General features: G+C 48.9%; 3 protein-coding genes across 27 annotated transcripts in view; 1 reads left to right on the forward strand and 2 right to left on the reverse strand.

Annotated features, from left to right (window-relative positions):
* SMIM13 (small integral membrane protein 13) overlaps positions 1 to 3,287 on the reverse strand; it is a 43,118-nt gene extending 39,831 nt beyond the window's left edge. Inside the window, exon 1 of the mRNA XM_002746219.6 lies at positions 2,654 to 3,287. Coding sequence (XP_002746265.1) covers positions 2,654 to 2,729 — 76 coding nt within the window. The 5' untranslated portion in view covers positions 2,730 to 3,287. The remainder of the gene's footprint in view (positions 1 to 2,653) is intronic.
* Positions 3,288 to 3,408: 121 nt separating this feature from the next.
* Positions 3,409 to 27,476, forward strand: part of ELOVL2 (ELOVL fatty acid elongase 2) — an 88,288-nt gene continuing 64,220 nt past the window's right edge. For 2 of the 14 annotated variants that reach the window (XM_035294925.3, XM_035294927.3), the window contains exon 1: positions 14,158 to 16,819. Coding sequence is in view for 11 of the 14 variants with exons in the window: in XM_035294927.3 (XP_035150818.1) it covers positions 16,787 to 16,819 (33 nt within the window). In the remaining 3 variants the exon portion in view is untranslated. Of the gene's footprint in view, positions 16,820 to 18,772; positions 21,094 to 25,301; positions 26,991 to 27,476 lie in introns of those variants that run through there. The other 12 variants (XM_078368363.1, XM_078368369.1, XM_078368370.1 and 9 more) reach the window with 12 other exon arrangements.
* LOC118152778 (serine/threonine-protein kinase MARK2-like) lies at positions 11,931 to 27,007 on the reverse strand. 12 transcript variants are annotated; one of them, XM_078368377.1, is made up of 4 exons: positions 26,899 to 27,007; positions 22,107 to 22,224; positions 12,254 to 13,556; positions 11,931 to 12,069 (listed from the first exon to the last, which is right to left on the reverse strand). In XM_078368377.1, the coding sequence occupies exons 3-4, from the start codon at positions 13,460 to 13,462 to the stop codon at positions 12,031 to 12,033; spliced, it is 1,248 nt and encodes a 415-aa protein (XP_078224503.1). In that variant the 5' UTR covers positions 13,463 to 13,556; positions 22,107 to 22,224; positions 26,899 to 27,007; the 3' UTR covers positions 11,931 to 12,030. The 12 variants fall into 12 exon arrangements, with proteins under 12 accessions (XP_078224503.1, XP_035150830.2, XP_078224499.1 ...); XM_035294939.3 differs by having other exon boundaries at positions 12,254 to 13,559; XM_078368373.1 differs by having other exon boundaries at positions 12,254 to 18,237; positions 22,038 to 22,224.

The raw sequence follows: 27,476 nt of genomic DNA on the forward strand, positions 1-27,476 counted from the left end.
GACTGATGTCCTTAAAAAGGGATAAAAACACACAGAGGAGAGACGACGTGACTACACAAGGAGAAGACCGCCATCTACAAGCCAAAGAGAGAAGCCTCAGGAGAAAAACCAACCCTGCTGATCTCTGACATCTAGCTTCCAGAGCTATAAAAAAACAAAACAAAAAACAAAGTGTGTTCAGCCCAGCAAGGTGGTTCACACCTCTAATCCCAACACCTTGGGAGGCTGATGGGCAGATCACTTGAGGCCGTGAGTTCGAGACTAGCCTGACCAACATGAGGAAACCCCGTTTCTACTTAAAATACAAAATTAGCTGAGTGTGGTGGTACATGCCTGTAAGTCCAGCTACTCAAGAGGTTCAGACAGGAGAATTGCTTGAACCTGGGAGGTAGAGGTTGCACTGAGCTGAGATTGCACCATTGCTCTCCAGCCTGAGCAACAAGAGCGAAACTCCATCTCAAAAAAAAGGAAAATAAAAATGTTGTTTAAGCCACCCACCCGTCTCTGGTATTTTCTCAGGGCAGCCCAGTTTCTCTCTCAGGTCTGGTCTGATCCTTACCTCCTCTCCCCAAGTTCCAGCCCCATCCTAGACAAAAGATGAGGTTACTCCATCACTAGCTCTCCCAACAACAAAAAAAGTATTGATTACTTCTTCATGGAGCTGTTAGTCTTGACCGCTCCAACCAACTAGGGTGTCCTAGCACACAGGTCCCCCACCCTAGCATACAGGTCCCTGGTCCATGCAGGAGCTGAGCATTACCACCTGAGCTCTGCCTCCTGTCAGATCAGCAGCACATTAGATTCTCACAGGAGCATGGACCCTATTGTAAACTGTGCATAGGAGGATCTAGGTTGCTTGCTCCTTATGAGAATCTAATGCCTGATGATCTGAGGCAGAATAATTCCATCCCAAAATCAACCCTGCCCCATCTGTGGAAAAACTGTTTTCCATGAAACAGTCCCTGGTGCCAAAAAGGTTAGAGACTGCTGTCCTAGAACACCCTATCTCTCTTATTCCTTAATGTTTCTGAAACTAAAAGCACTTTTAGAAAAATATGTAATTCACCATCAAATAGCCATTTAGAGATGAGAGAGCAATTAGGAATTCTGAAGCCACAAAGGTAAGTTTGGCAAATATCCTAGCCAAGGCATGGTAGGGTCTACATGTCCCAACCCCATGTCCAGGTAGTTTGCCTATTCAAACTAGAAAGGGGAATATATGCTTTCCCTCCTTCCCCACATCCAAACGTATCAGAAGGAACTTGTTTTCCTTACTTAAGAACCTTAAACATCTACAATTCGTTTAATATTCTAATATTCTTCGGCTTGTTGACATCACAAGCAGAAAATTGAGAAAGGTTATTCAATTGCTTTATCTCATCAGAAAAGAAAGCCTGGTAAATTAGAAGCTTTAATCTGGTATTATAGTGAAGCACAACCAATTTTAAACATACACACAAGGCCAGGCATACTGCTCACATCTGTAATCCCAGCACTCTGGGAGGCCAAGGTGGGTGGGTCGCATGATCCACCCAGGAGTTCAAGACCAGCCTGGCCAACATGGTGAAACCTCATCTCTAGTAAAAATACAAAACTCAGGGTGTGGTGGTGGTGGGCGCCTCTAATTCCAGCTACTCAGGAGGCTGAAGCAGGAGAATCACTTGAACCCAGGAAGTTGCAGTGAGCCAAGATCGCGCCATTGCACTCCAGCTTGGGTGACAAGAGCAAGACTCCATCTCAAAAAATAAAATAAACATACAAGTATATAAATACATATACATGCATATGCACAAGTGCATACATATCTTCTCCAAGCACAGTGTCACTACATATTAATTTGTACATTTATCATGTAATAAACATGCCCTATAGTATCTGTATGAATTCTGACCCATTATTACATCAACCTCAACCCATACTTCAGTCTTAAAAATATGTATAAACTCAATGACATGTGTTCTACATACTTTTTAGATTTTCACAATTTCTCAGCCACTTTGCTAAGAAGCCTGTGGTTATCAGCTATTATGTATAAATAAATCAAAAAGCTCTACAATTGGCCTAACATCAATGAACGTCTTCTCATTCCAAGAAGGAAAGCACGCACAGCATTCAAAAACAGCACCATTATTATAGAACTGAGAGTTATGTTACCCAACCCTGGAAGTTTAATATAGCCGGTGTTTTTAAGCTCTGCCTGGTCTCGACGTCTCTTCTTGGAATTGAGTTTAAGTAAACATTTTCACACGTGCTGAAAACCCAACTCTACCCCACCAGCTGATGAAAGGAAGGTGACACCTCATTATTAAGGTCGGAATCTGTGCAGAAGAAAAAAGACTAACCAATCACTTCACCTTCGAATGCAGGCCAAGGTTACAATCTGGGCAGCCTGTGGTGACAATGAAATCAAGAGCAGACGTTGCCGGTGAAGCAAGACAGGGTTTCACCCCTGGATCCTGTCCTTTCCCTCCCCAGGATGCCCGAGGGCCGGCCATGGGTAAGGGGCCCACCTCCGCGCTCAGCCCTGAGAGGCTAGGGGACAACAGTTGATTTTAAGACACTTGTCCGTCCACGCCCTTTTGTTTTTTAAAAAGACAATGCCAACAGATCGACCCGGGGTGTGGACTGCCCCGCAGCTGCCGCCCCCACTCACCGCACACCATCAGCAGCAGGACGATCAGCAGCGTGGCCACGAACACAAGCAGAGTCAGCCCGACGCTGTGCCACATCTTGGGGGCAGGAGGACGGTCGGCTCAAGTCGACGGGCGCGGACGGCGGTGGGCGCGGGCGGCGGTGCGTCCTGAGCTTCAGTGGCGGGCGCCGGGCGCGGCTGGGCGCCGGGGCCGCATGGGCAGCTGGCGCCCTCTCGGCAGCGCCCCCAGGGGGCGGGGCGGCGCAAAGGCGGGCACCGCGGGACAGCCCGCCAGCCTGCCCGATCCCCTTACCGCCTGGCTAGCCAGAGCGCCCGAGGCAGGCGGGACGCCAGGCGCCTCTAGTCTTTCATCGCCCTGGGAAGCCGAGGCCGCGGCTCCCGGAGACCCTGGCGGCGGCCGGATGCGCTTCCATGGCGGACTCTGCACGCCTGTGGGGAGAACGGAAGGTGAACTTGGGCACACACCGCGGCCTCAAGGCCCCTCGTCGCTGTCCACCCAAGGGTCCCTGAGCCTCTAGGGATGCCAGCTGTCAGCGTCTCCCAGACGGTACTGTAGCTATTTCTCGGCCCTAGGTCCCCTCCCGTTGCGGCAGCTCATCAGAGACCTCATCTCCTCCATGGCGCGGGGGCGGCTGGGAGATGGAGTGCAGCGCCTCGTGCAGAAGGCAGGGGCCGTTGTCGCGCAGGGACTACAGCTCCCAGAATGCACCGCCCACTCAGGCTTCTCGCCTTCCCTCCTCTGGCCTCTCTACCTCGGTTTTGCTAGTCGCCTCAGTCAGATGGCGGTGCGCTGGCCTTCTCCAAAGCCGGGAAGCTGGTTGTCCTTCCTGCTGAGGCGCCAGTGAGATTTCAGTCATTATTCCATACACAAAGTCGTTTTGTTTCTAGCCGTGATCGATGAAGTACGCCGAGGGAGGAAAGAGGAGGCCGCTGCCTGAAAAACTGGTTGCTCGTGCAACGAGCCCTGTTAACGGGCGAGAAGGTTGGACATTTGGGACTCGGAGGAAGGACTCAGGTCCCTGCCGAAGAGACGGGTCAGGACACGAAATCTCATTTTTCCCTTGCAACAAATGTTCTCTTCTGTCTTTTTGGAGGTAATGCATTTCAGAAATGGCTCGCAGGTGACTTAAGGACAGCTGCACTGCCCTCAGATCACCTGCCTGAGTTGTAAGTTAGACTCAGCTGCCTCCTTGAGACCAAGCGACAGGTGACCCACAGCTTGGAGATTTTGCCGCGCTGGCTTACACCTCTGCGAAACGAGACACTTTAGTAATCTCAGCTATTCTGTCTCCACCTAAAATTAAAATTCCCTACTTCCGCCAGATTACATTCATTTGTTAGGTGCCCCCAGAAGAAGAGAGGGTAAATGTGTCCCTCTTTCAGAAGGAATTAGAGCCTTCGTGTTTTCTTCTGAGTCTTTTGTTGCCTGAATACCTTTCTACTCTTCTAGAAATTACCGTTCTCTGTCTTCTCTCTCCAAAAACAAACACCAACGTTCTAAGCAGCAATCCCTTGATTTAATAAATGTTATCCTGGCCAAACCCAGCTGCCCTACTATGTGAACTATAGCAACATTAGGAACAAATACCATATAAAAATACATGAAGGGAGATGGGCGCGGTGGCTCACGCCTGTAATCTCAGCACTTTGGGAGATCGAGGCTGGCGGATCACAAGGTCAAGAGATCACCAACATGGTGCAACCCCGTCTCTACTAAAAATACAAAAATTAGCTGGGCATGGTGGCATGCACCTGTAGTTCCAGCTACTTAGGAGGCTGAGGCAGGAGAATTGCTTGAACCTGGGAGGCGGAGATTGCAGTGAGCTGAGATCGCACCACTGCACTCCAGCATGGCGCCTGGCAACAAAGCAAGACTCTGTCTCAAAAAAAAAAAAAAAAAATATATATATATATATATATATACCTTAAGGGATAATTGTTTGCTTTGCAGCAGGTTTAATATAGATTCCTGTGAAGGGAATGAACCCAGTGCAATTAAGATATATTTGCCAAAAAAAAAAAAAAAATCAATTTGTGCTTTTTTCATTGATAGTTCAATTCTATTGCATAAGTAAAACACATTTTATTAAAAGCCAGTTGAAAATAGCTGTCAGGGTCAGGCGCGGTGGCTCACGCCTGTAATCCCAGCACTTTGGGAGGCTGAGGCAAGCAGGTCACCCAAGGTCAGGAGTTGGAGACCAGCCTGGGCAACATGGTAAAACCCAGTCTCTACTAAAAATAGAAAAATTAGGGCTTGGTGGTTGACACCCATAATCCCAGCTACTTGGGAGTCTGAGGTAGGAGAATCACTTGATCCTGGGAGGTGGAGGTTACAGTGAGCCGATATCACATCACTGCACTCCAGCCTGTGCGACCGAGTGAGACTCTGTCTCGAAAAAAGGAAAAAGAAAACAGCTGTCAGAAGAACTAAAAGAATGTATTTTAAAAGACCATTTTCTCTTTCATTCACATATATTGGAACACCTATAGGTGCCAGACACTCTTCTAAGTGCTGGGCATACAGCAGTGAATAAGACAAAGTGCCTGTACTCAAGATGCATATCCGACAGTTGGAAGAAACAGACAACAAGCACAAATAGAGAAATCTCAGGAACTGCTGTTAATAATTCAGTCATGAAAACAAGCGGGCAGTGAGATAAATGTAGGTGTGTTATTTTAGCTTGTTGTGGGGATCAGGGAAGGTCTTCCTGAGGAAGTAACGTTTAATCTGAGTCCTGAATGACAAGGATTCATGGGAAGACCTAGAGGAAGAACATACCATGTAAAGGAAAGAGGGAAAAAGCCACAAGAAGCAAATGAACTTGGACATTGCTCTAGGCCTTGTCAATATTTCTTTCTTTCTTTCTTTTTTTTTTTTGAAGGGAGGAAGGCAGGAATGGAGGAAAGGAGGAAGGGAGTGAGGGAGGAAGGAAGGGAGGGAGGGAGAGAAGGGAAGGAAGGAAATCAGGCAGTGAGAGACATTGCCGACCTGGATCTAGAGGTCTACAAGTTGATTTCTTTTTCTTTTTCTTTTTTTTTTTTTTTTTTTTTGAGAGAAGGAAAAAAAAAAGGAGTGAAGGAGAGGAAGAAAGAGGAAGAAAAACAGGGAGAGAGAACGGAAATGTTGCCTTATTCTAAAAATATGGGTATTAATAATGTCCAATCACTATTTCATTTAAACCTATGAGTAGGTGTGATGTGGTATTGACACGAATGTACATTTTGTGTATTTGAAGTGGAGAGCTCTATAAATATTTATTAAGTTTACTTGTTCCGGATCTGAGTTCGAGTCCTGGATATCCTTATTAATTTTCTGTCTCATTGAGTCTAAGTCTCTATGTATCTGGGTGTTAGCTCTTATTGTTGCATTGATCCTTTTACCACTATATCTTTGTTGCTTTAAAATCTGTTTTATCAGATACGAGAATTGTAACTCCTGATTTTATTTATTTATTTATTTTTGCTCTCCATTTGGTTGATAAATCTTTCTCCATCCCTTTGTTTTGAGTCTGTATATTCTTGCATGTGAAATGGGTCTGGATGTAGCATACCATTGGGTTTTGGCTGTATCTTTTGATTGGGGGATTTAGTCAATTTAAATTTAGGATTACTGCCATTTGATGTTAACTGGCTATTCTATCTATTCGTTGATGTAATTTCTTCTTTATGTTGATGCTCTTTACTTTTTGGTATATTTTTAGAAAGGCTAATACTGGTTGTTTCTTTCTATGTGTAATGCTTCTTTTAGAAGCTCTTGTAAAGCAGGCCTGGTGGTAATAAAATCTCTGAGTACTTGCTTGTTCATAAAAGATTTTATTTTTCCTTCAGTTGTGAAGCTTAGTTTGGCTGGATATGAAATTCTGGGCTGAAGGTTCTGTTCTTTGAGGATGTTGAATATTGGCCCCCACTCTCTTCTGGCTTGTAGAGTTTCTGCTGAGAGATCTGCTGTAAGTCTGATAGGCTTGCCTTTGTGGGTAAACTGACCTTTCTCTCTGGCTGCCCTTAGTATTTTCTCCTTCGTTTCAACCCTGGTGAATCTAACGATTATGTGCCTTGGGGCTGCTCTTCTTGAGGAATATCTTTGTGGTGTTCTCTGTATTACCTGGGGTTGAATATTGTCTTGCTTTGCTAGGTTAGGAAAATTTTCCTGAATAATATCCTGAAGAATATTTTCCAGCTTGGATTCATTCTCTCCGTCTCATTCAGCTACACCTATCAAACGTAAATTTGGTCTTTTCACATAGTCCCACATTTCTTGGAGACTTTGTTCATTCTGTTGTGTTTTTTTTTTTTTTTTGAGACGGAGTTTCGCTCTTGTTACCCAGGCTGGAGTGCAATGGTGCAATCTCGGCTCACCGCAACCTCCGCCTCCTGGGTTCAGGCAATTCTCCTGCCTCAGCCTCCCAAATAGCTAGGATTACAGGCACACGCCACCATGTCCAGCTAATTTTTTGTATTTTTAGCAGAGACGGGGGTCTCACCATGTTGACCAAGATGGTCTCGAGCTCTTGACCTCATGATCCACCCGCCTCGGCCTCCCAAAGTGCTGGGATTACAGGCTTGAGCCACCGCGCCCGGCCTATTCATTCTTTTTTATCCTTTTTTCTCTAATCTTGTCTTTCGTTTTATTTCATTAAGTTGGACTTCGACCTCTGATATCCTTTCTTCTGCTTGAATACTTGTCAGAGTTCTCATATTGTATTCTTCAGTTCCATTAATTCACTTATATTCCTCTCTAAGTTGTCTATTCTCATTAGGATTTCGTCAAACCTTTTTTCAAAGTTCTTAGTTTCTTTACATTGGGCTACAACATGTTCTTTTAACTCACAGAAGTTTCTTATTATCCATGTTCTGAAGCCTGATTCTGTTAATGGGATGCGCTTGTTCTCCATCAAGCCTTGTTCCCTTATTGATGAGGAACTGTGATCCTCTTTAGAGGGAGAAGCATTCTGATTTTGAGTATTCTCAGCATTTTTACGCTGGTTTCTTCCCATCATTGTAAATTTATCCACCTGTCATCTTTGTAATTACCAACTTTCAAATTAGGTCTCTGAGTGGATGTCCAAGTTGTTAATTCCCAGGGCCGAAATATAAGCAATCCACTGCGCCAGCCAAAACAGCGGCATTAAGACTGATGGTGCTTTTCTGCCCAGGAATCTCCAGTCTGGCTTCCTTCTTGAGTCCATAATAGGCAACTCTGCCTTCCCAGAGCTCCAAACGTCAGAAGGGGAACCAGTCCCATTTGCTCTGCACCAAGAGCTGCCGCACTGAGGTGCCGGCAAAACCGCTGCGCCAGCCACAAGAGCCGTGCTGGCGACCGGTGCAGCTCCTCCACTGGGAATCTTCTGCTCTGTGAGTGACAAAAATTTGAAAGTGTGGCATCCTCTCGTTCTCTGCGCTTTCACTGGGAGCTGCAATCCCGAGATGTTAGCGATCAGCCGTCTTGGATCGTTCTCCCAATATTTCTTAACTCTGGATGCACATTTCAAATACCTAGGGAGATTTGTAAATTATGAATGATTAGACCTCATCCCCATACCAAATGAACAGACTCTCTGGAGTAAGGGCCTAACCATGGTTGTTTTTTATTTTTGTTTTGAGACAGTCTCACTCTGTCACTCAGGGTGGAATGCAGTGGTGTGGTCTTGGCTCACTGCAACTTCCACCTCCCAGGTTCAAGTGATTTTCGTACCTTAGCCTCCTGAGTAGCTGGGATTAGATTACAGGCTTGTGCCACCACACCTAGCTAATTTTTTGTATTTTTCAGTAGAGATGGGATTTTGCCATGTTGTCCAGTCTGATCTCGAACTCCTGGCTTCAAGTTGTAAGTGTTATTGCTGAGTTTAAAATGAGGAAACTGAGGCCAGTATAAGAAAATTAAATGCCAATTTATTTAGCTCCCAGGCGAGGTTCTATGGTCCGGGTAAAGGGGGCCAGAGAAGTCGCGATGACTTCCTGGGGCATGGGGTTTTTATGGCTATGAGTAAGAAGCAACAACTGGGTGCTCTGATTGGCTCCACGGGAGCGGGATTGGAACAGGGCGGGCCGCCATTGGTTGGCGGGTAATTAGGCAGGTTTTCCAGTGTGAGAGCTGGCCAGGGTTGCCTCAGCCAGAGCTTTCTAGGGGAGCCATGCACCAGAGCTAGGTGCCAAGTGCAGAGCCTGGTGCTGGGTGCAGAGTCAGGTGCTGGGTGCAGATTCAGGTGCTGAGTGCAGAGGTGCGTGTGTCCAGCCTCCCGGCGAGGTAACCGGCCTTACATTCCGACCCTTTTGATGATATAGGACACCGCTTCTTTCTGGCTACTTCCTGCTGAGTACGGGCAGAGTGAGGGAGAAGGGTCAGTTGGCTGGTGCCTTGGTTGGGAGTCGGACATAGGGGTAAATTAGCATCTGGTTTACGGCCACCTTGGAAATTTCTCTCATGCGGGCCTGTAAAAACCTGAGGAAAAAAGGGTCTGGCATTAACAGAAGACAAACTATGATGATGAGAGTGATAATAGGGGTTAGCCAGGTTAGCATGGGAGATTGCCACCAGTTAAGAGGCCAGATTGATGCATTCTACTTCTTGTGGAGGTCCTCTTGGAGGCGACAGAGAGTGCTGACATTTTCTTCATAGCAGCACTGCTCCTAAGAAACAGGGCCCTCCCTCTTCTGCTGTCAGCAGGTCAAGGGCTCTTCGGTTCTGGAGAGTTACCTGGGCCAGTGACAAGATTTGTCCCTGGAGGGAGGCCAGGGAGACGTCCGACGCTTTGATAGCCACGCGAAGCTTGTCCTCTAGTTGAGTGGCTGAGGTGACGCTGTAGCCTAGGGCACCGCTACCCAGCCTGGCCACCACCAAAGAGGATGCTAGAGAGAGACCAACGACCATTGGGAGGAAGACTGCTCGTCTGTCTCGGTGATTAGGGGAGGGTGGAAGGAGGAATAGAAGTTTGGCCTGTCCATAGACCTCTAACTGCAGGACCAAGGTGACAGGCACACAAGGGAAAGGGAAGGAGGCATTAATAACTTTAGTTAAGGTTCCATTACACCAGAAATATCCTCTTGGTAGTGCGTAGAGGGAGGATTTTACCTTTACTGTGGTGTTATAGCTGGGACTGGAGCTGCTGGCTGTCTCATAGCAGAGAGAGAAATTTTGAGGGTGTACTTGGAACAAGGAGATATCCGTTAAGATGGTGTCAGGTCCCGTAGGTGATTGTGACAGATTAAACCCGGACCTGAGGGGAACTGAGCTAAGGGGGGAGTTGCTGAGAGCGGCACATAAAAAGCAGTTGGTGATATTCATGGCTTTAGTTAAATTTAACATGTTGGCTCCCTGCTGTACTAGAGTCAACCAAGAGAAAGACTGAGAGGTGTTATCTGAGGGTTTGAATTGGTTAGTTAGGATGGCTTCATTTTACAGGATTGTATGGCTTACAGAACTGAGCTGTTCTATTGCTTCAGAGACAATGCGGGTATAGGACCAAAATATTAGCCATGTTCTCTGAGGGTGGCTCCAGGTATAATTTTCATAGACTTTACCAGACACTCCTGTATCCTAATGGCTGTGCCGGGGTCACAGATGTTGAGGGCTAAGGAACCATTGCTGAAGTTAGCGAGCATGCGGTTGGGACGGCTTGGAGGCTGTGGCTTGTGAATAACAAGAGTTTTATGGGCACCCTCCTTAGGTGGTGTTCCACCAATGACAGTAGTCCTTGGTTTGGTCATATAGGAAACACAGCCCATGCCAAAAGTGAAACCCATGATTGCGACCGAGTATGGTGCTTTTACCATGTGGGATGAGGATGGAGACAGTAGACTGACAGGTGCCTGTTTGGCAGTTTGCCTGTGCAAGATTATGGGTCCTGGTGGTGGGGCCCTCAGTCCAGGATTCCTGGGTTGCAAGGATCCTGGTTTGAGCTCTTGGAGGAGAATGCTGTCACCCGGCTGGAGAGGTGCTACCAGGTGGGGGTCCTCTGGTCCCAGAACCACAGGGAGAGTGCAGTCGGTATGCTCCCTGAGTAGTTGGCACAGGAGAGAGAGAAACGAAAGGTAGGAGGCCAGTGGTGGCGGTTGTGCAGGGAGATTATGGGAAACCAGGAAAGGCCGGCCGTACAGCAATTCGAAGGGGCTCAGGCCCGTTGGCCCCCGTGGGGTGGCCCGGATATGGGCCAGGGCAAGAGGTAGGAGTGTGGGCCAAGAGAGTTTTACCTCAATAGCAAGTTTGGCCAAATGGTCTTTGAGGATGCCGTTGGCCTGTTCAACTTTACCCGATGACTGAGGATGGTAAGGGATGTGTAGTATCTAGATGTTGAGGGACTCGGCAACGAGCTGGACTACTTGGGCAGTAAATGCTGGACCATTGTCCAACTGGATGGTGGCAGGTAGGCCGAAGCGAGGGAGATTTCTTGTGTAAGAAATATCCCTAGCTAATACCATAGTCTTTGGTTACTTAAAATCTAAAGTCTTGTTATCTTTAGGCTTAAAAGAAATTTGTACTTGTAGTTTTTGGAGCAGATTCCTCCCCAACAAAGGAACAGGGCAGCTGGGAAGATATAAGAACTTGTGCCACACCTCTTGCCTTCCAGTGACATATTTTGATTGGTTTGTTTTTCTTCATTTTTACCTGATACTCCTATAGCCACAATAGTAGTAGTGTGAGACAGTGACCTACCAGTTTGTATCATATCCCACCACAAGGTATTGCACGGGGGTAAACCGCATGATCTTTATAGACTGTTCTCCAGTCTGAGCTAGGTTTTAGACTCTGGTTTAGCTATATCTTTTTCGTGCTCTCTTCCATGTCTTCCTCCATCCTTTCATTATCCCCGCTTTTCTTTCAACTAAGGCAGGTGCTAGTAAATCTGCCTTTTCCTTTGCCTCATGCCTTGCCCTTCTCTTAGCCCCGGTCCTGTGCAGGGAGGGCACAAAGCAGCAGAGTGTCTGCAACCCACGTGCCACCTTTCCAATGCAAAATTTGCAAGAAGCAAGAAATGGTCATTTATCAGAATGATACATTTATTTATATATATATATATATATATATATATGTATTTTTTTTTTTTTTTTGAGACGGAGTTTCACTCTTGTTACCCAGGCTGGAGGTCGGCTCACCGCAACCTCCGCCTCCTGGGTTCAGGCAATTCTCCTGCCTCAGCCTCCTGAGTAGCCAGGATTACAGGCACGCGCCACCATGCCCAGCTACTTTTTTGTATTTTAGTAGAGACAGGGTTTCACCATGTTGACCAGGTTGGTCTCGATCTCTCGACCTCGTGATCCACCCGCCTCGGCCTCCCAAAGTGCTGGGATTACAGGCTTGAGCCACCGCGCCCGGCCTTATTTTTATATTTTTTTATATAAAGTGCTGCAGGCTCCAACGTTGCTCCTGGGCATCTCAGGTTTCAATGTTCTTGGACCTCAGGGCCTTCGTCCTCTCCAATCTAAATGCAGAGACATTTAACATGAACATGTTTTGCAAAATGCAATACATTCTTATTGACTCTACACCCTCACACTGCACCCCATGAATGTACAAGCATGATTTGCCAATTAAAACAATACTAATAAAGACAGAATAAGTACAGTAAAATGCAAGAAGTGCGGCTTCACCGCCCACCTACTTACTTTTTCACTTGGGTGGACCCTCTTCCTCTGCCTCTCGGATGGGCACAGGCAGCAGCACCATCTCCTTATTATGGCAATGCACCTTCGGGCAGCCCTGCGGCAGCTCCAGCCTCTTCTTGGCCGGGCCAACACAGCCTCGGGCTGCCCAGCTTGGAGGACGCTGCCTTCGTGTCCTGGTTGTTGAGCCACGGTGCTCTGGGTGGTGATCTGGGTGGAGGCGGCCGTGAGGTTATGCGGGAGGGCTGGTTGAGCCAAAGTTTCTAAATTTTCACTGCCGGTGGAGCACTTGGTGGAGGCTGCAGACACGAGGTCACGCTGGGGGGCTTGCTCTGCCAAGGTTTGTAAAGCACCACCACCGCCTATGGCGCTTACAATGGAGGAGGCCACACGGTCACACTGGAGGGCTTGCCGTGCCAAGTTTTCTAAATCTCCACAATTGCGCTCGATGGTCAGGGAGGCCGTGGGGGCATGCTGGGGGTCTGACTTCCTGTGAAGGCTGGCAGGTGAACTGGAAATCTCAGTGACTAAACATGTAGGGTCCCCAGAAGCAAGAGACTGTGGAGTGGTAATGGACGGCTTTTTTTCTCCATCTAAAATACGGTAGGTGGCCATGGGATAATTAAAGACGTGGTCTTCAATTGCCTTTGAGATGTTTTCTGGCTTCAATCCCATGGCCACCAAGAGGCTTATGGTCTCACAGTTCGGGTGGTCTTCAATTGGCTCTTCGTATGTCACTGGAGGCAAGTCCTGGCCGTCGTTCACCCACGGGTCCCCCATGACTTTGTCTGCTGTCGGCCGCTCATTGGGATCAGGCGTTAAAAGGTTTTTAATTAGTCTTTTAAGGCCTTCAGAAAAGTACTGCGGGCTAACATACTGGCCAGATAGAATTAGGCGTTTCAGTTGCGTACGACTCACTGCGGAGAAGGGCAGGTTGTTGGACACCATCTGGAACAGCGTGACGCCTAGGCTCCATATGTCCATGGCGGGGCATTCATAGCCCTGGGCCCCGAAGAGTTCTGGGGCCATGTAGGCCAGGGTCCCATGAGCTATTGTCAGCCTCTGCCCCTCATAGTAACTTGTGGCCAATCCAAAATCAGCAATTTTGATGTTTCCCTTAACATCTAACAGCATGTTGTCTGGTTTCAAGTCTCGGTGAGCGATGCTTCGGCGGTGGAGGTACCTCACGGCAGACAGCATTTGTTGGAACATGCCTCGGGCCTCCTCCTCCTCCACTACGTGGTGTTCAATCCAGTTGGATAGGCTTCCTCCTGCGGCATATTCTAGGACTAACTGGCACGCCTCTCTGCTGTTAATAATTTGATAAAGTTTAATGATGTTTCGGTGGCTCACCGACTGTAAAACAGTCATCTCTCTGTGGCTAGAGAGGAAGCCAGTTCTGTTGATTGTTTTCACCGCCACCTGCGTGCCAGTCATTAAGTGGCGGGCCAGCGTGACCTCACCAAAGGCACCACGGCCTATGAAATTCAATATTTGATAATGCGGTGGCCGCAGGGCAGGTGAGGTGGAGGCCAATCCCTGCTTCATGGTGCCTTTATACACTAACTATACACAAGTAACTACTCTAACTCTACTATGATAAAATCTTAAACAACACTATTGACTACCCCAAAGTACACTAAAATACTAAGCAATACTAACTATATTAACTATGCTAACACTGATAACTAAAAAAAACACCAACGCCCCTCCCACAAAAACTCCCCCCAACGCCCCTCCCACAAAAACTCCCCCACCCCCCCAAACAACTCCTAATCGCTAAGCTGGTCTGAGTCCACAGGTCACCAAAAAAGCTTCCAGGGATTTATCAGGCCAAAAACCATGACCCAGCCAGGGCCTTATATAGGCCTGTCTGTTATGACATCACAAAGGCTTTTCATGAGCTCAGAGCAAAGCAGGGGCCAATCATGGCTGGGGATCTTTCACAGAGGTTTTCTCTCTTCTGGTCCCCAAAACATCTTCCTCTTTTAAAAAGTAAGTGCTTTTGTCTAGATGGATTATAGAGATTGATATTTCGTTTCCTCGCTATTTAAACTGGTACAACACTTCAACAGCATTTTCATTTGTAGTTTCTTTTTCTATATTTATTGCACTCTTAAGTTCTGGGGTACATGTGTAGATTGTGCAGGTTTGTTGCATAGGTTTAACGTGCCATGGTGGTTTTCAATCATTTGTAATTTCAAAATCTGAAATAGCTTTTGGATTTTGAAGATCTCCTAATGTCTACATGCAACATATTCAATTCCTTTTCTTTCATCTCTCAATGGTTGATCTAAACCATTGAGAAGGGAGAGAATATTTTCCTTTCCTTGTAGGGTTTTTCCTTCCTCATGTGGTTGAGATTATGTAATGGACACAGAGGAAACAGACATACCCTACCCTCCATGAGCCCATAGCCTCTTCAGGAAGGCCCCCCAGCCATGAAGCTCCTTCAGCGTGAGAAGCACCAGGTGAAGTGGGGGCCAGAGAAGAGTGGCCTGGGCCTCAGGTCAGCGCTGGTGAGGGAAGAAGTGGGGCTTTCTAGAGGCCCAGTGTGCTGAGCCATGCGGTGTGAGGAGGGGTCACCTAAGTGAGTAGAGACAAGGGCAGGAGGGTAGCCTCTGCAAAGGCCCAGGATGACTGAGGGTGGCTCTCTGGAGGGATGCACTAGTCTGAATGAGTAACAGGGGCCAGGTTGGGAGCACTCAAGTCCCAGGACAGAGGCTGAGCCTGTATTCCAGTGCTGGGGCTGTGGAATAGTTCTGAGCCCCTCGCTGGGCCACAGGCCTCACACCCTGACTCTGCCCCAGGCGGAGGTGCTGCTATTAATAGTAGGGGCCCCGTAGGTGCACTGGAGGGTGGAAGGGAAGGGCTCCCCAGGAATAGCTCTGCATGGATGACAGCCACCCCACAGAGGGCATGGCCACCAGGAAATGTAGGTCCTTCTACATTTAGGTGGAGGCAGCAGGCACAGGCTGGAAGGAGAAAGTGGGGCTGGATTCCCAGGGTTCCTAAATGCCAGGATGAGGTGCTTTTATTGCCTCCTGGGGAGCAAGATTTGGAAGAGACTGAGGCCCATGAGGGCAGCACTCAGGAGGCTGGTCTGGAGGGAGATGGCCCCTGAAGGGGCACACCTGTGCCTGTCCCTGTTGGCTCAGCCCTCACTGGCACTAGGAATCCCTTGGTCAGCAATGGGGGGGTGTCATATCCTTCTGCCTGGAGCCTGAACACCCTGACATGTTCTCCCCAGGATTCTGCACTTTTTTTCCTTTTTTTTTTTTTATTTTCCCGAGACAGAGTCTCACTCTGTCACCCAGGCCAGAGTACAATGGCATGATCTCAGCTCACTGCAACCTCTGCCGCCTTGGTTCAAGTGATTCTCCTGCCTCAGCTTCCTGAGTATCTGGGATTACAGGCGTGCACCACCACACCCAGCTCATTTTTTGTATTTTTAGTGGAGATGTGTTTTGCCATGTTGGCCAGGCTGGTCATGAACCCCTGGGCTCAAGTGATCCTCCCACCTTGGCTTCCCAAAGTGCTGGGATTCCAGGTGAGAGCCACCGCACTTGGCCTGCTCCTGCTCTTCCATATGTGCATTGGAGTCGCTTCTCCCTGAGGGCAGCTGCTGCACCCTGAGCGCCTGGCACAACTGTGGACCCGAGGAGGTGCTCAAACACGCGACTCCCTGGGGACCTCGGATCTGGGTGGCTCCCTTGTGTGACACGAGGCAGGAAGCAGAGCTCTGTGGGTCATGTGCCGCCCTAGGGCATGAAGGCTGTCCTTGTTCTCTTGCGAGCCAGGCTTGGCCACTCTTCCAGGGGACCCACCCACACTGCCTAGCCTGGCCGAGAGTGGCCTTCCTGTCCCTGCCTGGAGTGGTGTCTGCCACATGCTCTGAAGCCGGCCCTTTGCTGTGAGGTCTTGAAGGGCAGGGTGTGTGTGAGAGTCACCCACCACTGGGGCCTGGTAGGGTGGGGAGGCACCTAAGTGGGACTGCTGCCAATGCACTCCTGGGTCTGGAGTGCAGGAGTCAGTAACTGACTCCACCTTGGGGGCCTGATGGGAGGCCTCAAATAGGCCTTGGCCATTCCATGGGGCTCAGGAGCACCAGGGGCTTATCAGGGCTTGTGGCTGGGAGCAAGGCCAGGCCCTGGGGCTTCTGGGCCTGTTCTTTTTGAAGGGCAGCCTGCAGGATGACCTGGTATTGGTCCGTGGGTGTCCTGTGGCCTCCTACATCTCATGGCCTTGCCCTTGCCCTTCAGCATGACCCTCCAGTGCCTTCATTGGTCTCCACAGAGCTCATCCTGGTAGAGGATGTGAGGGTGAGCCTGGAAGAGGTGACCATCTAGGACTGTCTTGGCTTCCAGATACAGCCCATGCCCTGCCGGCTACCTGGGTAAGACCCACCAGGGGACCCCCTCACCCTCCAAAACACAGCCCAACTCTCCCTGAATCTGCCTCCTGCCGGTGGAGCTCCACTTCAGGAAAGACTCGGGTGACTTCTTCCTCAATACCAGTGCTGTGGATGACATCAAGATGGCCTACCAGGAAACCAGGGCCATCACCATGGTAAGTTTGGGTCACTGGTCCCCAGGGTGATTTTCATTCTTCCTCTGGGCCACTGCGATGTTCATAGATTGGTATTTTAAAAGCTGTCACTTAATGTCATCAGGTATAACTAGCAAAGCTATTAGAGTCTCTGATTTATTCTGCAACTTTAGTCATTTTCATGCTACCTTTGTGATTTTTTTTATTTTTGAGACAGGGTCTCACTCTGTTGCTTGGGCTGGAGTGCAGTGGCAGAATCATAGCTTACGCAGCCTTGACCTCCTGGGCTTAAGTGATCCTCCCAACTCAGCCTCCGGAGTAGCTGTGACTACCACCACCTGGCTGCGCACACCACTACACCCGGCTAATTTTTGTATTTTTTTGTAGAGATGGGGTCTCACCATGTTGCCCAGCTGGTCTCGAACTCCTGGGCTCACGGGATCCACCCGCCCTGGCCTCGCAAAGTGCTGGCATTACCGGTGTGACCCTCCGCACCCAGGTTACCTTTATGATTTTCATTCCATGTCCACAAACTACCCACACTGTTACCTAATGGTTTCCTTTCTGTCAATCTTTCCATTAAAATTAAAATATTATTACATAAGCAGCACTCTAACAACAATCAAGAAAATTGCTTGTAAAGAGGTTGCACCTTTCTCTGTTTCCCCAGGTTGATTTCTTGACCCTCTCCCTATTCTTGCACGTGTTGACTTATCTGTGCTCGTGGCATGGAAGAATTTAGTGTTCTGCTTTCCGTTATCTTATTCTAGTCTCACTTTTTCTATTTCCCCATGTTGACAGGGAGGCTGGCTGATTATTTTTATGTCATCATTTGTACTTTCGCCGTTCTTTTCTAATCAGAGTGTTTGGATAATCAAAATGTTTTTGTTCTTTCAAAAATATAGGGAAGAATAGAATGAAAAGAGTAAAAACAAACAAACACTCAGACACGTCTGCATATCTGCATGATGGGTTATGATGCAATCACAAATACAGAACTTACTTTAGAAGGGAGCTCTTACTACGGAAAGTGTAACAGACCCTCTCTAAGTCATCAATCCAAGGCAGCCCAAAGCTCATTGGTTTGATACAACAGTGGCAGTGACACCCACCCCAGCATGTCATTAAACCATTGTTGTGCTGTAGCCTTTGAGCTGCTGTAAGCCCAAGACCTGCTTTCCTCTGTTAAAAGGGGTGGTTCCCGGTGATTGAGGAGTGTTGCAGTCAGGCCAGCTTTGGAGACTTTCCCCGGACCCAGCGAGGCCTGGGTTGATCCGGCGCTTGGTGTGTGGTGGGGACTCAGATGGTGCAGCACTGTGGATGGGCTAGAGGTGCCCTGACTGTGGGTCTCCTGCCATCCTGATACTTGGGTTTGCTCTTGGCTTTGCCTGGTTCATGGAGGTAGCCCTCGAAAGCTCACAGCAGCAGGAAATGACTTCCTGGTTCCAGGAAAGGCCAAAGTCAGAGTTCACCTTTGCAGTGACCATGTCCCACAGTCTCCATTCAGAAACACACCCAGGGCACCTTTCTTTGGCTTTTTGCACCTACTGACTATCTTCACATAGACTGTCACTAAATTAACTTCCTCTAGGGCAGGATAGGTGTACAGTCGGTGAGGGGAGGCAGCAGGGTGTGAGGAACACAGCTGGAAGTGCTGTGCTAAACGGACCTGGCCCCAAGGTGCAGTGTCAGGGAGTAACAGGGAGGTGGAGACTCTGGCAAGCAAACACACTGGCCAAGTCTAAGGGCAGCCACCATGCACCTCTAGCTGATTTCTGTTGTTTTTAATCACATCTGTGTCGAGGTCATTCACATACCATGCAATTCACACACCTAAAGCATACAGTTCAGGATTTTTTAGTACATTTTAGAACATTCACAGAGTTGGGAACCATCACCAAACACATCCTCCCCTCTGCTCCCCTCCCCTCTTCTTCCCTCCCTTCCCTTCCCTTTTCTTTCTTCTCTTTCCAGGGTGTCACTCTGTAACCCAGGCTGGAGTGCAGTGCTGCCATCTCAGCTCACTGCAACCTCTGCCTCCCAGGCTGAAGTCATCCTCCCACCTTGGCCTTTTGAGTAGCTGGGATTACAGATGGGTGCCACCACAGCCAGCTAATTTCTGTATTTTACCTAGCTATGGTGGCAACATGACGGGGTTTTGCCATGTTGCCAGGATAGTCTAAACCTCCTGAGCTCAGCAATCCACCAGCCTCGACCTCCCAAAGTTCTGGGATTACAGGTCTGAGCCACTACTGTGCCCGGCTGGATCAGGTACTTTCTAGGCCTTACTAAAATCTGTGTCTTGGATTTTGCTTTCCTCTACTGCTAGCTGAGGTCCATACAGCTACCCATGATTGACTCTGAAAGTTGTTGATACATGGCAGTGCATTGAGAAAGTTCACACCTCACAGTGAATTTATGAAATGTGAGCATAAATTAAATAACTGGTTTCATTGGCCCTCCATATATCTTTCTTTCTAAAATTCTTAATAAAGTATGGTTATTCTGTATGCCAATGCATACAGATTTTAACATTTGGATATATGTTGCTTTGAAAACTAGGATATGTTTTCTAAGACTCTTTCATTGAGTTTAACTCCTAACATTCAGCGTAAATATGAGTTATGAATCCCAGTTTGTACCCGAGCCTTGCTCTCCCTCCCTGAGCCCCGCACGCTGCCCTGGGCCCTTTCTTGGCAAGTGGACAGATAAATGGGAGCCGCTGGGGGTGGGAGTGCTGGACTGAGAATCAGATTTGAAGTATAGTCTAAACGCCGCTTCTCAATAGCTCAAAGCTGCCCCAGCCGGTTTCCACAACAACCTCAAATCAGACAATGATCCTTAGTTGGCCAGAACCTATTAGTAAAGGTCAAAGGGGGTGGGGGGTGAGGCCAAAAGTAATGGTGATGTCATAGTCACAGGCTGAAGAGTAAGCCAGAATTTTCCACTTCAGGTGATGGTATTGGTGGTGCCACTTCCAGAGGGGGCACAGCAGCTTGGCAGAGGGACGGACTCACAGGGGCTCTTAGGGAGCTCAAGTGGGGCCCACAGAGACCTTCTCTCTGGGGTTGCAAACTGGCATTGAGTGGAGGGAGAGTCAGTATTCACACCTGGGGGAGCCTCGCCCCCAAAGTGGATTTTAAGGACAGCAGCACACTGGGGAGCACAGCCCCACAACACTCCCACCCTTTCCCCAGCCCGCTTCGTGCTTCCTGGTCCTGCTCTTTATTGGGGAAGGAGAATCTTATCTGAATGGTGGAACTCCAGTACCATCCCTGGCCAGCATCAGTAGTGGGCAGGGTCACTGCATGTTCAAGGCTGTGCACACTGAGCCCCAGCCATGCATGAGGGCGGTGCCTTCTGGACCTTCCTCAGGCTCCCTAGGGACCCATGAGGAAGCTCCCTGATGGGTGCTGATGGTTGTCTGTACCAACAGATTCACTGCCTGGCACAGAAACACCGGGTTCCTGGGAAGCTGGAACCTGCCTTATGAAAGCCCCCATTCCCATCACCCCCTCCATCCCTTGGGGCTGCTGGGTCTTGCCATCAACGCTCTCCTCACACCCAGGACACCTGCCTATTTCAAAAGCACCCCTTCAACCTGGGCCTGGCTGAAGGCTCATTCCTCCGTCAGGCCTCTGAGGGGTACTGCTTTGTGCTGCTGTTATCAAAAAGGGGAAACCATTCACAGCAGAAAGACCAATGCCACACTAGACAGCCAGGAACCCAGCAGCACAAGTGGCCCCCCCCCAGGTGCTTTGGGGACCACACCCCCACCACTGTGACTTCAGCACAGTCCGGTACCCAGGACTTCAGGATCCTCCTGGGAACCCTTCAGCATGATTAACATGGGCAGATGGGACCTGAATGGGCTGTTGGTCCTCCTGAAAATGCTCACCAGGCAGTGTGAGTGTGGGGAGGCCATGTGCAATGTGTGGGACCCTGTCTTGCACCCGCTCAGAGCCTCAGCCCTGCAGAGACACTGGAAATGATTTGCTGCAGGTGACAGACAGCCAGGAACCCAGCAGCACAAGTGGCCCCCCCCCAGGTGCTTTGGGGACCACACCCCCACCACTGTGACTTCAGCACAGTCCGGTACCCAGGACTTCAGGATCCTCCTGGGAACCCTTCAGCATGATTAACAAGGGCAGATGGGACCTGAAGGGGCTGTTGGTCCTCCTGAAAATGCTCACCAGGCAGTGTGAGTGTGGGGAGGCCATGTGCAATGTGTGGGACCCTGTCCTGCACCCGCTCAGAGCCTCAGCCCTGCAGACACTGGAAATGATTTGCTGCAGGTGAGGTCACCCCTGATGCTTCTCTGACGTCTCTTTTCCTTTCAGATTTTCTGAGTAACTTTGAGGACCACGTGACTGCATGCCGAATAAACTAGGGCCCCCCGACCTGGTCAACATAAGGGAATCCCATCTTGGCCAGGTGTGGTGGCTCTCGCCTGTAATCCCAGCACTTTGTGAGGTCAAAATAGGTGGATCCCTTGAGGTCAGGAGTTTGAGACTAGTTTGGCTAACACGGGGAAACCCCATCTCTACTAAGATACAAAAATTAGCTGGGCATGGTGGCATGCACCTGTAATCCCAGCTATTTGGGAGGCTGAAGCAGGAGAATCACTTGAACCCAGGAGGGGTGGAGGTTGTAGTGAGCTGAGACTGTGCCACTGCACTCTAGCCTGGGTGACACAGCAAGACTCTGGCTCAAAAAAAAAAAAAAAAGAGATCTCATCTCAAAAAAAAACCAACTTTACATAATGTTGTAAAAATCATTTGCTACACATCAGCTATTTCTGACCAAGTTTTAACTACAGGCTAGAAAATCATAGACTTCAAAATGATTAATTATGAGTTGCTAGTCTAGTCTCTTATTTACGTTACTCTCATTCTAGCGAAAGAGGATGTGATTTCCAGAGTCAACGTGCCTTCGTTTGGGCTTGCTCTTTACTCTTTATCTTATTATTTTGCATTTCTAAACTCACACAGGTGCAGACCTTTCTTTACACAAAGCAGAGCACATGGCCAAGGAAAGGATGTGATTTCCAGTCTGTTTCTACAACTGCCCTAAAAGTACAAATCCTTTAAGAAATGTAGTAGATTGATTTAAAGTCACAATACATTATAAGTGAGAATTTTTCTCAAGATAAAACAGAAAGATGCTAGGTATATCAAAAGGGATGCTTCAGAAGAGAACCACACTAAAAGGAGATTAAACTCCCCAAAACAAAGCTTACCTACTTCACCATTGTGATGAGGGCTGGCAGACTAGCACTGGAGAGGCAGTAGAGACACAGAACACTCACCCAGGCTGAGTGAGATAGGAGACCCAGGATCCAAATGGGAGTTCCAGGCTGTAGCATTGTCATCTATTAACTGGTCTTCTCTAACTCCTCTGAGACACACTTTCTTTACCTACAAAATCTAAGATATGTGACAGAGGGAGAGAAAGAGAATCAGTTTGATGTCTATTTTTAGGTTTAAGATTCTTAGATTATGCTAATGATCACTTTATATAGCTCCACCTCCACGTAAGTACCAAACACACAATTAGTGTATGTTATTGGACACACGCTCAATATGGGCTTGAGTACAGCTAAAGAAACATAAGCAGATTCAAGCTTTTGGGCAATCCATACAAGAGAACAATGACATTAAATACTATAAAATCATGTAAGTGATGGCATGTTAAGTTTTTCACTGATGAATAAGTGGGAATTCATGTTATATCCAGTGAAGACCCTTTCACAGTTATGTTTGGTTAAGGTACCTTTCCAGTCCTGTGTTTATACAGGTAGAACCTCTTCTTTTTTTCTTTCTTTTTTTTCTTGAGATGGAATCTCACCCTGTCTCCTAGGCTGGAGTGCAATGGTGCATTCTCAGCTCACTGCAACCTCCACCTCCCAAGTTCAAACGATTCTCCTGCTTCAGTCTCCTGATAGCTGGGATTACAGGTGCTTGCCACCATGCCCAGCTAGGCTAATTTTTGTATTTTCAGTAGAGATGGGGTTTCACCATGAGGCTGGTCTCGAACTCCTCACCTCGTCATCCGCCCACGTTGGCCTCCCAAAATGTTGTGATTACAGGCATGAGCCACTAAGCCTGGGCACCACTTCCTTTTTCTATTTAATAAAATATTGGTGGGGAAAAGACCCTCTGGCATTTGCTGTCTCATTTGTTCCTTTGTTGTAGTGATAGGGAAAGCCATAAAATAATATTTCAAGAAACAGATAAGATATAGATGACTTTTTAGATCTCCTTCTGGCCTCATGGATTTACATGTGATTTTACAGCATAGAGGTAAAATAATGATTATTAGGCTAAATGGTAATGTGGAAGTACAGGGATAATTCAAAGTTTAAGAATTCCTTCCCAGCCGGGCATGGAGGCTCATGCCTGTAATCCCAGCACTTTGAGAGGCCAAGGTGGGTGGATCACGAGGTCAATAGATTGAGACCATCCTGGCCAACATGGTGAAACCCTGTCCCTACTAAAAATACAAAACTTAGCTGGGTGTGGTGGCACGCACCTGTAATCCTAGCTACTCAAGAGGCTGAGGCAGGAGCATTGCTTGAACCTGGGAGGTGGAGGTTGCAGTGAGCCGAGATCAGGCCACTGCACTCCAGCCTGGTGACAGAGTGGGACTCCATCTCAAAAAAAAAAAAAAGAATTCCTTCCCCATGTTTAACTGGTGTGCTTTGCAAGGTCTAGATGATATCAATGATACAATTCTTGCAAGCAATAGCAGCAGGGTTCTTGAAGGTCCGTTGTCACCTAAAAATTGTTTTCTTCCTTTTGTGTTGTTAAAGAGACTAAAGATTTCCCTGATGGATAATGGAATTAAGTTTCTCAAAATAATGGTCCATGGACTGCCTGTCTGTACCAGCATCATTTGCGGTGCTTGTTCAAAATCCATATTCCTGGGGAATGGAGGTTTCACCACTTTGAGACCCACAGAGACTCCGTTATGCTTTATGCAGGGTCACAGATGCCTCTAGAATGAAGTAGATACTCCTTTTGAATTCCTGTGATGTGAAACTGATAGCAAATATTAATCTAAAAGCAAAACTGAAAAAAAAATTCATATTCTTGGTCTGTACCTGAGATCATCTTGATGGATCTCAGGTACGCTTGTATTGTATTAAACCCTCTGGTGCTATTTATACACAATAATGTCTAAAAATCACTGTCTAAATTAAGAATTCACATTCTACTGCATTGGATTAGTGATACAATGAAATTCAGGTCCAGAGTTTTTATCATTCAATATGCAAAACACTTGGAAGTGACTTTTATATAGCTTTCAAAGTATAACACATGTAAAATAGACAATAAAAACAAGCTTTAAAAAATAATAAAACCAAAGGTTGGGTACGGTGACTTATGCCTGCAATCCCAGCACTTTGGGAGGCTGAGACAGGCAGCTCACAAGGTCAGAAGTTTGAGACCAGGCTGATGAACCCTATCTCTACTAAAAATACGAAAATTAGCCAGGCATGGTAATGGGCGCCTACAACCCCAGGTACTCAGGAGGCTGAGGCAGGAGAATCTCTTGAACCTAGGAGGCGGAGGTTGCAGTGAGCCAAGATCTAGCCACTGCACTCCAGCTTCTGTGACAGAGTGGAACCCCCCCCCCAAAAAAAGAGAAGAGCAAGAAGAAGAAGAAAATCATTCCATAATACTGTTATCCAAGGAAAAACAATAGTTGAGGACTATTTGTGTGAATTTCCTTCAAGTCTCTAAATATCATAATATAGATCATCATAGGTTCTGAAAACTCCTAACAGCAGGGACTGTTTTTCTCCATCACTGTAACCCTAGCTCTTCCCAAAATGCCCAGCACATAGTAGGTACTGAAAGCTTTGCTGAGTGAACAAAGTAAGTGAAGCTGAAATCAAATTGTATCTTTGATTTGGGTCACACTTTTTATAAAAATATACCAGCATTAAATAGAATATCACTTTCTTATTCTCAAAATTGATAACAAATCAATAGTACTTCGGTATCAGATATTTTTCTAGCATTTTAGCGATATTAATTTAACCCTAACAGCCACATGTCATGTAAGCGCTATTTTATTCTGAATTTTTAGATCAGGACACTGGAGCACAGAGAGTTTAGGTAACCAACCCAATACCACACACCCAGTATGTGGCAGAGCTGTCTCCCCAGGCTTTATCAGACCAGGTTAATCTACCTGTTCATGGTCATAAAGTCATCTACCTTTATAAACAAACGTGCATAACACTGACCACTTCAGCTATGGGAACTTCTATATAACATTTAAAAACTCTCCATTAGGAAACTATATATTAGGTGATTGTGTGACAGTTAAGATTGAGCCCTGGTACCTATGTCACTCTGCTACCACACAAAACTCTGCAAGGGCGCCCACGCCACCCAAGGTGTGGGATGCAAAGTGCATGGGGCAGGTACCTCCGTGCACATCCACACATGCTGTTCTCAACCCCAATAATCACCTCTTTTTTTCTTTTTTTTAGACAGGGTCTCATTCTGTCGCCCAGGCTGGAGTGCAGTAGCACGATCTCAGCTCACAGCAGCCTCGACCTCCTGGGCTCAGGCGCTCCTCCCACCTCAGCCTCCCGTGGCTGGGATCACAGGCATGCGCACCACCACATACGGCTAATTTTTTGTATTTTTGATTTAAGAGATAGGGTTTTGCCATGTTGCCCAGGCTGGTCCCGAACTCCTGACCGCAAGTGATCAGCCCGCCTCAGCCTCCCGAAATGCTGTGGATACAGAAGGGAGCCACCAACTTCCCAAGTTTAAGGGTGAAATGGAGGAAAGTTCATGTCATACTCAGGGAAGTCCAATTCTTCCCACGTCTTTCACTTGGGCCCCACACAAAAATAAAGCAACTAGAAGTGCACCCTTCTGTTCACAGTGCGCTCACCGTCGGTGGCGTCCGCTGGAAGCCCCGGGTCGGACCGGGAGGGGGACAGTGCCTCCTGCTCAGGGCCGGTATCCAAACTGATCCGCTCCCCACCGCACCCCCAGAGAAACCCACTCCACCCCCTAAACCTAAGAAAACCAGACCCCGCAAACCTGCACGAACAGAGCCATTTCCTCCTAATGTGTGCTTCAAACCCAGGAAACCCAACTGGAAGCAGGACCAGTGTGCCTGCCCTGCACGCTACTCCTCCCGCGGCAGCAGCCGCCGATCCGGGCAGGTGGTGGGTCCTCGTGGGGTTCCGCGAACGTTGAGCCGCCACGCGCAACCGACGCCGGCTGGGCCTGCAAATCACCTCCCGGCCACCAGGGGGCGCCGCAGCCGCCAGAGCGAGGCGGGTCGCCCAGGAGGGGGCGCGCAGCGCCGCAGGGAAAGAGGGCGCCGCCTCGCTAGCCCTGCGCCCCTCCCCCCGCGCGCCCTCCAGGCGGGGCGGCCCGCGAGGCCTCTGTGGGCGAGAGGGCGGGGACGAAACGGCCCGAGGATCCGTGCGCTGCACGGCGGCGGCGCGAGCCCGAGGGGGCGGGGAGGCGCGGGCGGGGGCATGGGTGAGGGTAACCGGTGTGGGCGCCGAGACAGCGCCGGGCAGAGGGACCTGGCTACCCTGGACAGCGCATCGCCGCCCGCCTGGGTTGCCGCGCCACAGCCGCTGCGGATCATGGTGAGTGGGACTGCGCGCCGCCACCGCCACCGCCACCGCCACCGCCACCGCCGCGCTTTCTTTCTCTCCTGGACCCACGCACCTGGCGGGAAAGGGCCGAGCGGGTGGCTGCGCGGACTTTGCGGGTTCGCCGCTGGAACCGGCTACCTTCGGAGGGGCAGGGTCCGCGCGGGTCTGGGGAGCGGGAGCTGAGCGTTTGGGCCGGGGGCGCGCGGGTCGGCCCGAGGCCCACTGGTCTCCGGAACTTTGTTCCTGTTCCTGCTCCCCGGTCCCGCTCCAGTACCTCGAGGTACCCGCTCGCGCTCAGCCCCCTGTTGCATGCACTGGGCTGGCGCCCGGGATGCCCGAGGAAGCCGCCCCTCCTTCGCGGCGGCCATTCCAGCCCGCAGCCCACCCTCCGGCCCCCGGAACCTGCTCTCGCCGCCGGCGCCTGGAGCGGAAAACGGCGTTTCTCGCGCGCTGCACCCACCCTGCCTCTGGAGTCCTGGGGTTCGTGCCCTAACGGTTAAGCTCCGGCCCCTCTCCTCCCTGCACCCCGGGGATGTGTCTGTGCGCTCGATGGTGCGTCCTGGGTTTACAGATTGGCTTGGGAGGAGGCTGGGTTTTATCAGTGTCTGGGGTTGGAGGGGCTTCTGGTGTGTTCTTTAGGACAACTCCTCTCTCTGCCGGGTTTCCCAGGCCAGTCCTCCACTCTGGATTAGTACCGCTTCCTCTCGGCATTAAGCGGGGTGGGGGTGGGGTGTGTGTGTGTGTGTGTGTGTGTGTGTGTGTGTGTGTTCCCTCGGTCCGATGAACTGCCTGAGAGTTTTAGCAGCAGAGCCTGGTTCTTTGGCTACAAAGGGAGAACATCTGTTGTGCTATCCTCAACTCAAAGGACAGGTCTTGGCAAAATGTGAAATCTGCGTTTGTCTTCAGGGGTTTATATTCAATCTTTGCCTCTCCCCCTTCCCGTAGGGTTTCCTCTCCACTTCAGGGCTTATTGAAATATGCTAACCACCTTTCTCTTACTCCATCTGATTTTGCCCTGGCTACCCCTCTAGGCACATA

Source organism: Callithrix jacchus, chromosome 4 (assembly GCF_049354715.1).
Source record: "Callithrix jacchus isolate 240 chromosome 4, calJac240_pri, whole genome shotgun sequence".
NCBI classification, from domain to species: domain Eukaryota; kingdom Metazoa; phylum Chordata; class Mammalia; order Primates; family Cebidae; genus Callithrix; species Callithrix jacchus.